We start from the raw sequence: 15,576 nt of genomic DNA on the forward strand, positions 1-15,576 counted from the left end.
AAAGAGGCCAGCAAGCTGGCACCACATTCACCCCTCTGGCCTACACAGTAATAACACTGCAACTGATTACTGCCGCACTTTAACACATCCTCACCATGTTGTTTTGGCACTTTGGATAAGCATTGTCAAGTCGCATGCTAAAAGCATAGACTGCCTGCAGGCAGAGCATGTTTCTATCCAACACACAATTCCTGCGTACTCAAAGAAAAGAGAAACTATAAAAGGGATTATTAAAAGAACAAACTGATTTTAAAAAAAAAACACACAAAAATACAAATATATGCACCCATAACCATTTATTGCCATGGCAGAAAACAACTCTAATGCCTCATTCTGATGTTTGTTTGTCTGGTAATGATGACATGTTATATAACAAACCACCCCACTCGTAGATCTAAAAAGACAAGTATGCCAAGCTCATCATGGGACATAGCAGTCTTTGGCGGGGTCTCGCTGTACGCGTACTCTTTTTCAGTAATGTGGATCTGGGAAGCCTCCAAGGCTCCTGCCAGAAAACAAAATGCCAGATCGCCGTCTTGAAAAGCGCTCCAAGCAGAGGGACAAGCTGGAGTCCAGGAAAAAAGAAACATCTTGTGCTGGGCCTAATTACTTCTGCTCCAAGATTACACAGCTTTGACCTTTCTCAGGCTTCCAGTGCAGAACATGATTGGAAATTAAGGAGTACAACACTGTCGTATAGAGTGCTGCTAATATATTTCATTCAGGATGCCTGAGAGCCAGGAAGATGCATAACTGTCTGATTATACTTACAAGCAATTTATTAATTTGAATTAACTGAATTTGTCACTAATACAACATTTTCATACAACATTTTGTTAATAAAATAATAATGTTATAATTAAATTATCACATGAAGTTTTTTTTTTTCCCCAAGTTAAAATGTTTTTATTTCAGCTCAACAATATAATCTAAAATAATGATACACTGGAATATTCATTCTATTATCATTAGGCCTGTGTATTGGCAAGAACCTGGAAATGTGTACAGATCCTGACTGTTTATGATTTAATGAATTGGTGAGATATTGTGATACTGTGAGCGTGGTAATATATGATTTTTACATAATACAAAAATCATGAGCAGGCTACAACAAATCAATAAATCAACTACCTCTCCACCACTTAATTAATCAACTATTTTGATTGATAATTAGTTTGCCAAAGCCCTTTGATTAAACAAATATATTCTCACAATCTTCCATGTAATGGGCCACACAGTTGCACAATTAAGCTGAAAAATAACTGACAGGTTGTGACACTAAAAACGAATGTCACTGTTTTTATTGAGAGGCCATGATGGTTGAATAGTTGTTATTCTGTTGTATTGTTCATTGTATCATATATGTGTTGTATATATTTTTGACTTTGCATGGCTGCTACCTTGGCCAGGTGTCCCTTACAAAAGAGATCTCTAATCTCAATGGAACTTCCACGTTAAATAAAGGTAAATAATTTTTAGTAGCCATAACTATGAGGAAAATGTCATTGTATGAATACTACACATTTACATTTATTGCAGCCACTTCAACACACAACATCATAGCATTACTTTTTGCAACTCTGAGCAAGAATTATGATTTGCCTATATCAGTAAAATCCTACCCTCCCACAAATCTTTGCATATAAACTTAAATATTAATACAGTATTTTTGAGAATGGATACATTTTCACAAAACAAATACCGCGAGACTCTACAGTATCAATATTCTGACACACTCCAATTACCAACATTCTCCATTTTTCTTGCATCGCAGCATCAGGTACAGTGCATCTGCACCATGTCTAAACTGTGACAGTCTGCTGTTCTGTAAACTACATCACATGGCTAAAGTTACCCCTTCCATTAAAAAGAAAGGAACAAGGACAGAAAATGTCATAAAAAAATATAATAAGTAAATGGTAAGAAAAATAAATCTGAACTTACACGCAAAACTGAGATCAGGAACATCCATCAAATATGATAGATTTAGAAATTAAAATGTGGTTGCAGCTGTGGATCATCTTCCAGATCAGCAAGAAAATGATCATATTTATAGATACTGTCAAGTTGCATGGATGGGGTTTTTCAGAGCAACAGTCGCTCTTATTTACAAAAAATGGCAAAAAACAAAAAAATCAAAAGTCTTCTATATCTCCCAGTGCTGCTGAGGTGGGTTACAATATGGTAGAGAAATTAATTTAACAACACTGTGTCATTACTGGTTTTTGTTTCAAGAGTCCAGCGGCCCATATGTAAAGCTTTTCAATTATTGAAAGCAGTGAAGACTGAAAAACCCCATCAGTGAAAAAAATGGGACTTTAGAGATGAGTTTAAGAGTCCAGTGTGTTGGCTTATTGATTCTTTGCAACAAGGAAAGACTTTAAAGTAGACTCACACAGGTAGAGTGGTGCGTTAATATTAAAGTTGGAGTGCGTATGACTCACTAAAAATGTGATACTCAGTGAAAAATCAGTTTAGATTAATGTGAGAGTTGGTCTGAGCTGCACTGGGAGTTTAAATCCTTCAAAGCTTTCTCACAGCAGAGTCAGCAGAACAGCTGAGTGTTAACCATCAACATTTTCTTATCAGAAAGCTAACCGCACTGTCTGCCAAGAAAACTGGGAAACCAAATGTTTTTATGTTACAGAAAAGAGATTCCTCACATGTACAACTGTACTAGCAGATGTAAAAAAAAAAATGACATAAAATGTGTTTCAGGGCATACTTGAACACATAGCAAACAGGATTAGTAAGTTTATTTCATAGTTATTGGATTTTGACTCTGTGGGAACAGAATTATGTAAACATTGAATGGGAAAGTAAACATTAAACTATTCCTGTTGTTGTGGAAAATATGACTCAGCTTAAATACTCATGACATGTTACAAGTCGCTGTAATGAAGTATTCTTGATTTTAACTTGAATAGGCCTTTGAGAGAATCCAGGGATTTTCTCTTTCACTTCAACATTTTCTACTTAATCATTCACTTAAGTTTCCATGCATACTTAGATCTCTGTACAAACCACATTAGTCTGTTCAATGAAACATGTCTAAAACACTTGGATGTGATATTGAAACTGCAGCACAAAGAGTACACTAAGCACTAACAGTGTTTAGTGTTTTCATTTCATTTTCAGTGGTAGAAGCTTAAGTGTGAAAGAATCATTAAAGGCAGTATGACTAAGATGCTCAAGAATAAAGCACTAAAACTTGGCAGTGGTGCTGCTCTTTGGTGCTAAAGGACTGAGGGCTGAACTGTCTAGGCAGCTCCCATGGGGTGAATGAGTGCAGATGCATGAATCTAAAACAGAGTAGTGATCGGTTTTAAGAAAATGTCAGTGTCACCCTTGCTAATGAGGTAGCTCAGTACTTGCCCTTCACTGACCTGTATCTCCTCAAAAGCCTCGTCAATCGTGGTCACTTGGTGCTGTTCGTGTAGTGCTGGTTCGTCGCAGAAGAAGCACACCAGACTTTTGTCAGTCAGGCAGAAGAGCTTGACCTTTTCGTGGTCCTTGCAGGGATAGGAGCTCCTTTGTGCGTTGAGGATGGCGTCAAGCGGGAAAGCTGAGTAGCGCTCCACTATGTTGGACAACTTGAGACTGGGTGAGAGGAGGGGGTCAGTGAAGGTCCTTCGGCACTCTGGACAGTCCCTTGGTCCGTGAGGCTCCTGTCTGCTCCAGTGCTCAGTAATGCACTTTCTGCAGAAGTAGTGCTCACAACCAAAGCTAACAGGGTCCTGGTAGATGCTTAGGCAGATGGAACAGAGGAGCTCGTCCTTCAGACAGCAAGCCATTTGCAAAAACTGAGACTGAGCGGCATCTAAGAGGGCAAGGCTGTGTAACTGAGTATATATGGTTTAATCTTTAGTGGAGTTTCACTTCCATGTGTGACTTGATGAACAAGATCTTCAGGAAACTTGGGATTTCACCTTGTGTTGTATCTGTTGAGATATGATAAACACCAACAACATATTGTCACTAATCTAGTATAAAGTAGCAGCATCTGGTCCATGATCTTCTCTATTTATGATTGTAGAAATGATTAACAACAGTTAACTCGTTTGTTACACATTAACAGACTGCTCCTCACTGAGAACCTTTGCAGTGACTGTCGAAGCAACTTCATGGTCATTTTAATTATTCGCAAATATATATTTTTTAAAAACAGCAAGAAAAATGATGTGCTGGTGAGATTTAAAAAACCTAGATTCTTATAGAAGGAATCTCAACTCATTATAAAGCACATTGCAAATAAAAATCAGAAATTTTAAGAGTAACCAAACCCTCAAATACAAAGTAAAGAAACAAATATACCACATACAAATAACAAAACAAGGTAATAAGAGTGTGTGCTTTTACATATTTAACTGATGATCATTAAATAACCTTTGTTGCTCTATGAATTAGCAATAATTTTAGAAGCATTTCTTTATGTTTGTCTGTCCACTTCATTCAACTGGTTATTTCTCCATCACCCTGTCCTCTCCCTCACTATATGTTGCTTACTTATCCCCATAATTACACTCGTTTTTTTCCCCTAAATCTGAAGGATTTGCTCATATCCACAGTTATCTGCCAACAACCAACAGGAAAACAGGGAAACACCTGCAGCAGTGTTATCTCCGCTGCTGTCTTGCTTCCTCACAGTAACTATGAAGCTTCCTGGACAATTTCCTTATGAGGAGAGTTTCAGCTCCAGGGACAAGGCTTTTAAATCTTTACAATCTAATTCAAAGTGTCGTGTCCGGTATCCGTGCTGTGTCTCAGCATGAATGCCATTTAATTGGCTTTCTTGCTAGCTGGATTTGTAAACATAACCGACCAGGACCACGACACCACCAACCAACCACAGCGCGAGGATGTGAGGGGACAGAAAAAAGAGATAAAGACTAAGTTAATGAGCAACACATTAAAAGGCTGTTTTCCGCGCTTGCATGTTAAATATATCTATATATTTATGTGACAATTCATAAATACAAAACCGGAGAAAAAGGAGAAAAAGGGTACCTACTTAACAGGTCCTCACAGCAACATCAGCGGCTTCAATCCAATGCAAGTGTCTTTCAGGAAGGAGAGAAACACAGCGGCAACAGACCGTACCATCTCTGAGCACCAAAGGGGTTGTACCAAGCTAAGATAATCACACCATAACCACAATTTATCGGTGAGTATATTATCAGAGGAATCCTACTTTATTTTTATTTACTCAGAATATTACATGATACATAGGGGGAGGGGAAGCTCAACGAAAAAAATCAAAATTGTTTTTAACACCCCTAATAATGACGCAGTGGTTCAGACTTCCTTTTCCCTCACTCTCCAACCATTAGCATCGGTGCTTAGCTACCTTATTTACAACAAACAAACACACCAGAATGTGCTAAGTACAAATTATGCTGTTTATGATGCAGTTTTACGTTTAAATAAGTGTTCAAATCGACAACTGATTACACTGTCACTGCTGACTCAACGTTTTTACTGGTTGAACGAGAGTGGCTGTCAAAGGCTGTAGTGCTAGCTGTAATCCAGCAGGGGTCAGCAGTGTCCGCAGAAAACGCCCCAGTCCTCCCAGTGCACGTGGAGAACAGGGATTTAATGGTTGATCTGGATCCTAGTCCTCCTAGTACATGCAGAGAACAAGTATGCAATGGGTGATACACATATTTTAACCATGCATTCAACTAATTGGGGTTAGTATGTAAGAATAATGAGAGCATCACAGGTCAGTGTGCAGGTCACAGGTCAATGTATGGTGTAAAATATGCATGCTGTGTTAATTAATGGTACTTTAGTTATACATAATGTTGCCGAAGCCCTAGAAAAGCAATACAGATGTCCTGCTGTTTGTTAGCTGAGGCTCAGATGGAAATAATTTCCAAAACTCCCTAAATAAAATGTAAACACCCTCAGTTTAGTAGAAATCGTTTGAGTAACCCTTTAATTTAAACCTGTTGCAGACCTGAAATATACCTATGTTTTTTCTCAAATGTCACCATTCATGAACTCCAGTGTTACAATATAATTGAGTGCATACAGACTCTTTACTATTCCATATGCAGCTCAGTAAAACATACTTTATAAGTCCTTAAAATAAAGTGCACTCTTGTCATTTCATCTTATCTTTTTCAACATTTGTTGTATATCTAAGTGATGATGGCCCACGGCTCAGAGACATTTAACAAATACATGACCACATTACTGAGTGAAATAAACATGTCATCTTTATTTACAGTATCATACACGTTATATACATATATACAAAAATATATATTTGTTCTGCAGTATGCAGTATTTGTAATCCTACTTGTAACTGTATCTTTTTCTTGTTTAACGGTGAATACTGCTAAGTATATTTTTGGTCTTGTGTATCTGTCCATAATGAAAGAGTTATCCCTCCTCTGTTGCTCATCATGACATATCTTAATTTTTTTCTCTGTCAGTGATACTTTGGTATTTTTATTTTTCCTAAAAAGGTTAGAAGGTTATAGTATGGTAACGTATTGCACATATTTTATCCCTTGAGCCAAACTTATGATTGTGGCGAAATGAGTAAAATTTAATTGATTTTATCTGATAATAAATTGTTAATATGAAAACAGAAGTTTGCGCGTGTTTAAAAAAAATCACACAAAGAAGCAGTTTGTTAACTACTTTAACCAGTAATTCTCTGCTATGTTGAATCACGAAAGATGGAAAACCGTATTCTCGTGTCCATTGGATTAGTCTTCATGTACTGCAACTTAAACTTTCCTCCACTGACATCTGTGAATGCTTCCCAGCTTCTTGCTGTGGGATACTAATGCTCTCCTCTTCCTCTCCATAGGAAATCTTAGGGTCTACCTGCATCAGATCTGTGGGCATCACAGATGGACTTCCACATGTTCCATTTCCAATGTGGAAAGTGATGTTGACGTTGACGTGTGGACTCGTGGTCATTGGGCTGATTATTTGGGGGCTGGTGGGCTGAGAGGAGGACTGTGTGGCCATACTGGGCTGAGGGATGGCGTGACCTACGGTGGACTGTAACGTCATCGGCTCAGACAGAATAGATTGAGGATTGTGAAGGGGTAACGTTGACTGCAAAGGGCCAATGGACTCGTGGCTGCTGCAGCCCTCTATTTGGGTTAAAGTGTCAGAATTGCTGTTCTGACTGTGGTCACTGCAAGCTTCCCCTTTTTCCAGTAGACATTGTTGTTCTGGTGACATAACTTTGAATGACAAGAGCTGAGTTTCCTCCGGATAACACTCACTGACCTGCCATAGAAAGAAAATAATGTTTAATCATCAGTATCTTGTTTGGGCACAAAAGCATGTCAGTCGAGCTGCCAAAAACTCACTTTATCACCACTCTCGCAATTTCCATTTGCATCAACTTTAGGATGGACTATTTCTGCATCTGGGAGAAACAGCAGAGGCAAAATGCAGCAAGATGCGTAAGATAATGAAAATATTGCTATAGTTTGATGCTAAAATAGGTTAATTATCTTTCCTTACAATTAAATTAAAGAATTTCCTCAAGATAACTTCACGATCAATTCTTTTTTTTTTCTTTTACCTTTCTTCCAGGCTGGTTTACAAAGGATCACCGTGATGATAATTATGATGAACAGCAAAATGAATCCAATGACACCGCCAATTGCTGCAGCTAATTTGGAGGTAAACATACACAAGTCACTGATTAGCACTAACAGCTTCCTGATAAATATGATACAAATACAATACAATACAAATCCAGTAACATACCCAGTGTTCCGCCAGGTCCTGTGTTTTGTGGCTGGCTTTTTGTTGGATTGGCAAATTCTGTCTCTACAGACCGACTGGAGGGCAGTATGGACTCTGCTGATGTATGTTGAGACACTGATGTCACTGGGACCATTGTCTTCAATGGACCTGCACTTGTCAACACAGTGTTCATGTTGAGCTTTTCTGTTGACATCTGCGGCAGCGCTGTGGATCCAGGTTCACACACAGTATCTGAGGTAGCGTTGCCTTTTGTAACGACAGCCCTCCCGTTACAGCTGAAGAAAAACAAAGAAAGAGGTCACAGATCTAGCCTTGAGAAAGCGGCTGTTTCCAGATGTGACTGTGCTCACTTTGTATGAGGTTTGCAGGCGTCTTTGAAGGAGACTGTGTCAGAGAAAGTCCCGTCGGGGCATCGTTCACACTTTACATTTGAGTCTGCTGTCCCTGTGAATGACACATAAAGGCATCATATTTTATCAAACTACATACTGTATGTAACAGATTGAATGCATTGCAGTTCGCAATATAAAACACTCACCTCAAGACATCTACCCTTTCATTTTATTTATAACTTTAACATCAGTTTAACATAAAATACGTATAGTTCTATGTCTTACACATGTTTGTAAGAATTACTGGAAAGAAGCTGGTGTCATACCTGGCACAGACACTCCATAGCCAACTTTGCAAACTTTGTACTTCACACATTCGCTACAGTAGGGGTCTTTAAATCCTACGATACAGTACTTCCCCGTCTGGCAGATGCACTTTGAACTGGTGGTAGGGGAACAGTTCCGCGCGTACTTCAGGCCTTTGTCTGAGTGTAAACACAATTTATGTGTTAAAAAATATCAACAACAATAAATAAATAGTAACATGTAATGTGCAGCTACTGACGTTCTTTGCATGTTACACATTTGAGGCAGTTTTGATTGTAGTTCATGTGCTCCATATACTGTCCTGATGCACATGGTTCACAAACACGCTCATGAGTTTCACTGCAGTGTGTTACGAGTCGTTCTCCTGTGATTATAAATAGAAGAATATATGTCAGACATTTTATTTGACAGCACACAACAAAACAACAAAGCTTTATGGTTTCTAAAAATGGTGCAACAGCTGCTTGCAGGAAACAGAATTGAAGCTTATATGTGATTTGTGATTTGTGATTTAGTGATTTATTCCGAACGTGCAATGAAATTTAACATATATCTGAACAAGCAAAACATAAATAATAATATAAAAATCAACAATCGAGACAGTCTTATACAGAGGAACAGCACAATAGTTTCATTTACATGCCTGAAAAGGGGTGGGAAGAAGTGCAACTCATTTAATCCCACCCCCTTTCCATAAAGTATTATTAATATATATTTATCTCCCTCTTCCTTTTACATTACTCTTTCATATTTATATATCTATTCACACACACGCACACACACATACATCCGTATACACATACATATGTACATACGTTTATGCATATACACACAGCATACAACTACACATACACGCATACAAATACACATATAATCTTTTACTTATGTGTTTCTTAATCGTGCAAGCAAAAAATAAATAAATAAATAAATAACTCAAAGAAAGACATATATGAGTAAATATTTGCAGCTGATAGTTGGACATTTTTAAGGATGCTGGACAAGACAAGTAAAAAAAAAAAAAAAAAAAAAAAGACATTTTAATAATCCAATTACGACTGTAGTTTTGTAACTCTGATGGTAATGACCAGAATTTTGTGAGTGTAGCTTTTACAGCTTAAAAATAGTCGCAAGGAAATTGACTCCAGCCTCAGAGGGGAAGTAAGAAGCAGAATAATTAACGAGATTGAAGAGGAGAGAGGAAGGTAGGTGGCATACATTTTTATATTAATTACTATAAAAAAATCTTTTTACCATGTTTGGCATCCATTATTTCAGTTTGTGCACTATGTTAGCTTACTTGATGTTAATATTAATACGAGGATGCTAATATTTGATTACTGTATAAGAAAAATGTTTTTTCTAGAAATGGCTTAAAGGTGAAATTTCAGTGAAAACATGCTAGGTGATAATGACAAAATGATCACAACTAATGAAATATCATAAGGTCCCTTGGAAGGTGAATATAGATTATACAGTAGAAAAATAATAACATTTATTTTTCTATGTTTTTATTATTTTTCTAAATTATAGACAGTGATCATTTATAATATTCACTGTCCAGGCCAAGCCCATTTTATGATATCACTTTACGTTAATACATTTTTCTCATGTATTAGTGTGTTTGTGGGTTGTATTGGCCTATTGTAACCACAGAGCTGCTTTATGTTTAGAATAAAAACAAGAAGCTGATAAATGTCCTCTGCTAGTAGTCCGTAGGTGTTGTTGTCTTCTTTCACACCTCCACACCCAAATTTTTGTCAGCATGTTTCCACACTGGTGTTATCAAAGCATTGTGTCTTTTATTCCACTCAGTACGTACAAGAGTATTAATTTAACGATAATTAGGAAATCTGTGCTGTTCATTAGGCGGTAATTCAGATTTAGATTGACTTTATCGACACTCTGAGGGAAATTCAGGTTCTGTCCTCACAGAAAAAAAGAAAAGAAATATGTATGAAGTATATATGTTTACACAGATGTAAGTGCAGTTCTTACATACCAGGGGGACACTTGTTGCAGCACAGATTAGAACCATCTGGTCGATATTTTGTATCCTCACAGTTTCCATCTGAGTCTGCTACAGAGGGCAGCGAGCACACCTATTGGGAAAACAACATTACTAGAGCTACTCATCCCCTGCTATGCAAATGAAGAGCTGAATAAAGACTACTGGGGGCTTTGAGCTTATAGGTAAATTAAATACTTCAGAAATTACATGTGTGGAAAGTTTTGACAGCCCACTTTTGTGTCTGCCAGACGTTTTTCCCTGAAATGTCGCTGCTCTGTGTTGAACCCATTATGTAAAATCTTCATTAATTAATCAGTCAAATCAACAGTTTAGTCATTGGCTGACTGGTTACCCTCCCCTCATTAAACAGGAGTTTGAATAGTACCTGACCACCCACACAGGCCCTCTACTTCCCCTCCTAGCTGCAGCATGGTCAGACAGACAGCTTTTGTTCTAACTTTGTAGGTGGGACTTTTCACCTTTACCTTCCCTTTCTATGGGGACCTCCAAAATATGTGGTATTTGGGTTCCACAGTGCATGTGTGCAGTAACTCACGTACACTCTGTTAGTCTCGTGCATGAACACAAACAGAAAAATCACCTACTAGTAACAGTATTGTACACTCGTCGTTCCTACACCTGTCCTGTGCTCAAGAAATGAAACTTATCCAATGACAGGCAAAAGTTAGAATATGCTGACGGCAGCAGCGTGTTTCTCATATTACAGGAAACAGAGGCGGCAAGCAAGAAGCCTTTGGTTCAAAAGCACAGACAGTTTTTTTTTTTTTTTTTTTCTTTGTGACCACCGATAACCTGCAGCATGACAGTGAAGATAAACCTCTGCAAAGCTTCTTCTTATTAATTCCTGACAGTTCAGGGAAGAGAACATTCAGTGTTTTCCACTTTCTCTTGGCTGCATGCTTAAACAAACTCCTCATCTTTAACAACAATGTAAAAAGTGTTGCCACATTACTTCAGATTCAATCCTAAACTGCAATAGATGCCATCCAAATGAAACCAAATAATCATACGGGCTGCCACACCTCACCTATTTTTACAGCAAGACTTTCTGCTGAAACACATGACTGCAAAAGTCACAGTGAGGCAGAAATCCTAAAGTCTTTTAGGCTGTCTTATTGTTAACAAAGTTGAACAGACTATATAGAAATAATGCTTATGCTTCAAAATGCATCTAAGGACACAAACATCATTTAACAGTCTGTAAGTTATCATTGAAATAACTTAAAACCTGCAGTGTTTATTTTATCTCACCGTGGAATTCATCTAAATTAGAGATAGTGATCAACGGAGGAATTCGGACACATGAGTCTCTGATGGAGATATACTGCACATACACAGATATATTGTTCTTGACAGAAAAACAGACAAACATAAAGCCTACCTTGGTTGCTTGTGTGCTCAGCAAAACCAGCAGTACGAGTATGCACGTCATCACCTCTTTAAAGCAGAGTTTAGAGTGCGGAGGATAAAGCCACCAGTGTACTGTGCAGGGTACTGTTCATATTAGAAACCAGCCGTCTGAGCAAACCGGAGTGATTTCCTTGAATTGTGCTATGTGTTTGTAGGAAGGAAATAAGCAGCCAGGCAGTAGCCCACATTCATCAGAGTGAGGTGAAGAACCGGTAGGTTACACCAGACTTAGATCAAACCGAAAGCTGACGCTGTACTTCTGTGGTATGTCGAAGAGTTACTGTGTCACATAAATATACAGTATATTAAAACAAATGTAAAACCTCTGTCTTGTCATCTTTCCATAGCATATAGAAAAATTAAATGTCAGGATGAATTAATCATTTTTGTTGCCTTTTGTTTGATTTGATATGATTTGGTGGAATGTGTTTAAACTTTAAAGTAAAATAGATGAGAAAAGAATGTATTGATTTTTATTTGTCTGAATGTTTATATACCTAAATATCAGGTTAAAAGCTCTATTATCATTTTCACTTACAGTGCTTGTGTCAGTGCTGTAACAGGATTTTGTGGCTTTTCAGTACTGAATGTGTCATATGTCACTGTGAGTGGTTTTATTTAAAGAATATTTGGCTCTATGTGTGGCCAACAAGAGCATTGTGGTGTCTCTTCATATTGACAGGTGGTCTTTTGAGATGAATAGTTGCACCCCCCTGGACAAAATCACTTATTGTCACAGAAAACACCACAATAACACCTTTTTGAAAAATTGGCAGCCATGTTTAGACCATATTGGTACATCTGTTACACCAAGTACTTAATGTAGTCTATTGTATTGACCTTACACACTGACTTTTTTCTGTGTGTGTGTAAGAAGGTTATAATCCTTTTCACCTTGCCTTTTGTTATGTCTCTATACTGTTGGTGGGTTGATCTGTTTGTATACATAAAACTCAAATATATACAGGGTGGGGAAGCAAAATTTACAATGAACATTTAGTTGTTTTTTCTCAGCAGGCACTACGTCAATTATTTTGAAACCAAACATATGTTGATGTCATAATCATATCTAACACTATTATCCATACCTTTTCAGAAACTTTTGCCCATATGAGTAATCAGGAAAGCAAACGTCAAAGAGTGTGTGATTTGCTGAATGCACTCGTCACACCAAAGGAGATTTCAAAAATAGTTGGAGTGTCCATAAAGACTGTTTAGAATGTAAAGAAGAGAATGACTATGAGCAAAACTATTACGAGAAAGTCTGGAAGATACTATTAAAGAAGAATGGGAGAAGTTGTCACCCGAATATCTGAGGAGCACTTGTGCAAGTTTCAGGAAGCGTGTGAAGGCAGTTATTGAGAAAGAAGGAGGACACACAGAATAAAAACATTTTCTATTATGTAAATTTTCTTGTGGCAAATAAATTCTCATGACTTTCAATAAACTAATTGGTCATACACTGTCTTTCAATCCCTGCCTCAAAATATTGTAAATTTTGCTTCCCCACCCTGTATATATAAATATATATATATAAAACTCAATAAAATATTTCAAAAAAGAATCTTTGTTCTCTCTCTCCCAAGTGTTATGTAGCTTTTATTTGGCATTACTGAAGTGTCATTCAGCAAAGTGAACGTCCTTTAACATCTCATTCACCTCCTACTCTGAGGTAAAACATTTACCTTTATCTTGTACTGACAACTTCTCTGTGGTCAAAATGTACTATTTTACAAATTAACCATGAAGCCCATGCTGAGGTGGTGCCTGTTTAATACACATATGCTCTGCTTTGTTTGTTCCTGTACAAGACTGACATTTCACCCAAAAGTTTCCCCTCCCACATTCTTAACATTTCTCTGGTGCTTTAGAGGAACACTAGTAGCTCTATTGTCCATTGTAGTCTTATCAGTTTTGTCTGTCAGGGTGAAGTCTAAGTTACATGCTGCAGAATTATGTGTTTTTTGTCGTGAATATAAAGGTTAATCATCCATCTAAGGAGTCAAGTGTGACAGATGGAAGTGAAACCTTTTTTTGAGTGACTCCAGCATTTTTAGATGTAGCCTATTTACTACAACTGTGCTGAGTAATTTCCTGAGTACAGCTTTAAACTCTAAGTTCAATGTGCTCTGAAACTTGCCACAGATTGATATGGACTTTCAGGTTTTAGAGCAGCGCAGTGCAGACCTACATAATCAACCTGTGTATCTCTGTATTACTAGAATGACAATGCACCTCTGAAAAGACTGAGGGCAGATGTAGTTCTCACACTGTTGCTCTTCAGTCCACAGAAAGTTTCAACCACTGAAATCGATTTCTGTGCCGCACATGAAAAACACTGACTGGTGAAATGAAGGAAAACTCATTTAACTAAAACCCAGTGCGACTTTTGTGGCAATTTGCAAATTAATTTTTTTCTATATTTGCCCTTTCTTAAGTGATTTATCACTGTTAACTGTAATATTATCCACTTTATTTTGCATTTTTCCAATAAAAATCAGGTATTTTTCTATATTTCATTTATTGACCATGTAGATCACAGGTGTCAAACATGCGGCCCGGGGTCCAAATCTGGCCTGCCAAAGGGTTCAATCTGGCCCGCAGGATGAATTTGTGATATGCAAAACTTACACTGAAGATGTTTATGTTTATGTTTACGCATTTGGCAGACGCTTTTTTCCAAAGCGACTTATAGGGGAAAACCAATTAAATCACTCAATCAATCAAATTTTATTTATATAGCGCCAGATCACAAAAAAGTTATCTCTTGACATTTTATATATAGAGTTGGTCAAAACCAGACTCTAAGTCAATTCTACAGAAACCCAACAGAATCCTCCTGGAGCAAACACTTGTGACTGGTGACAGTGGCGAGGAAAAACTTCCCTTTAACAGCAGAAACCTCGAGCAGACCCAGACTCCTGGAGGATGGCCGTCTGCCTCGACCAGTTGGGGTTAAAGAGAGAGAGTAGAGAAGGGGAAAAAGAGAGAGCGATAGAGATAGAGACTGGGGGAGAGGGGGAGAAGGGGGGAGTGGGGGGAGACACATGGAGGCGGTTGAGGATAAGTGAGTGGTGATGATGAGGGCAGGGAAGAGGCCGGACCACCACAGCAGGTCCAGAGATAATCGTGAAAGAATCTGTGGTTGTCCTGGGAAAAACCTTATTAGAATATTTAAAATGGAATGTTTGAAAGTGCTAGGGCAGGAGGTGCTCTCGGAAGAGTTGGGTCTTCAGGAGCTTCTTGAAGATAGGCAGGGATGACTCTGTCCTTGTAGCACTTGGTAGAGCGTTCCACCAACGTGGAACGACCCATGAAAAGAGCCTGGATTGTCTTGTACAAGGTCTGGGGACCACCAGACTACGTTCCCCAGATGAGCGGAGTGGTCGTGGGGCGACATAAGCTTTTATTAGTGCACCTAAATAGACAGGAGCAGACCCACTGAGAATTTTGTAGGCTAGGATTAAAGATTTGAATTTGATGCGGGCAGCTATGGGTAGCCAGTGTAACTCAATGAGTAAGGGGGTGACATGTGCCCTTTTAGGCTGATTGAAGACCAGACACGCTGCTGCATTCTGGACCATCTGTAGTGGTTGGACAACACAAGCTGGGAGGCCCGTTAGAAGATATTAACAATCAATTGACATACAGACTCATATAGACCAATTAGATTTCAAGTGGGTCAGACCAGTAAAATATTATCATAATAACCCATAAATAATGACAACCCCAAAT

At 38.1% G+C, this 15,576-nt stretch overlaps 2 protein-coding genes across 5 annotated transcripts in view; both read right to left on the minus strand.

Annotated features, from left to right (window-relative positions):
- The window catches only part of trim62.1 (tripartite motif containing 62, tandem duplicate 1), a 35,739-nt gene extending 30,626 nt beyond the window's left edge, over positions 1-5,113 (minus strand). For 2 of the 4 annotated variants that reach the window (XM_030134109.1, XM_030134110.1), the window contains exons 1-2: positions 5,012-5,113; positions 3,387-3,941 (exon numbers count right to left, since the gene is read on the minus strand). In XM_030134109.1, coding sequence (XP_029989969.1) covers positions 3,387-3,794 — 408 coding nt within the window. In that variant the 5' untranslated portion in view covers positions 3,795-3,941; positions 5,012-5,113. Of the gene's footprint in view, positions 1-3,386; positions 3,942-5,007 lie in introns of all 4 variants that reach the window. The other 2 variants (XM_030134107.1, XM_030134108.1) reach the window with 2 other exon arrangements.
- Positions 5,114-6,620: 1,507 nt separating this feature from the next.
- On the minus strand, positions 6,621-12,010 carry tnfrsf1b (tumor necrosis factor receptor superfamily, member 1B). Its single transcript, XM_030134106.1, has 9 exons — positions 11,813-12,010; positions 10,402-10,501; positions 8,641-8,766; positions 8,402-8,560; positions 8,094-8,187; positions 7,744-8,018; positions 7,556-7,645; positions 7,338-7,396; positions 6,621-7,254 (listed from the first exon to the last, which is right to left on the minus strand). Exons 1-9 carry the CDS (start codon positions 11,861-11,863, stop codon positions 6,727-6,729), a joined length of 1,482 nt encoding a protein of 493 aa, XP_029989966.1. The 5' UTR covers positions 11,864-12,010; the 3' UTR covers positions 6,621-6,726.
- Between the last annotated feature and the right edge of the window lie 3,566 nt (positions 12,011-15,576).

The sequence above is a fragment of the Sphaeramia orbicularis genome, chromosome 5, assembly GCF_902148855.1.
Source record: "Sphaeramia orbicularis chromosome 5, fSphaOr1.1, whole genome shotgun sequence".
Taxonomy (NCBI): Eukaryota; Metazoa; Chordata; class Actinopteri; order Kurtiformes; family Apogonidae; genus Sphaeramia; species Sphaeramia orbicularis.

Excerpts from the sequence above, each read along its gene's own strand:
- tnfrsf1b (XM_030134106.1), bottom strand. The coding sequence starts at position 11,863 with ATGACGTGCATACTCGTACTGCTGGTTTTGCTGAGCACACAAGCAACC. Across the intron at positions 8,019-8,093 it reads GCCTGCAAACCTCATACAAA|CTGTAACGGGAGGGCTGTCG; the intron begins GTGAGCACAGTC and ends GTTTTTCTTCAG. Across the intron at positions 7,646-7,743 it reads AGGACCTGGCGGAACACTGG|CTGCAGCAATTGGCGGTGTC; the intron begins GTATGTTACTGG and ends CCTCCAAATTAG.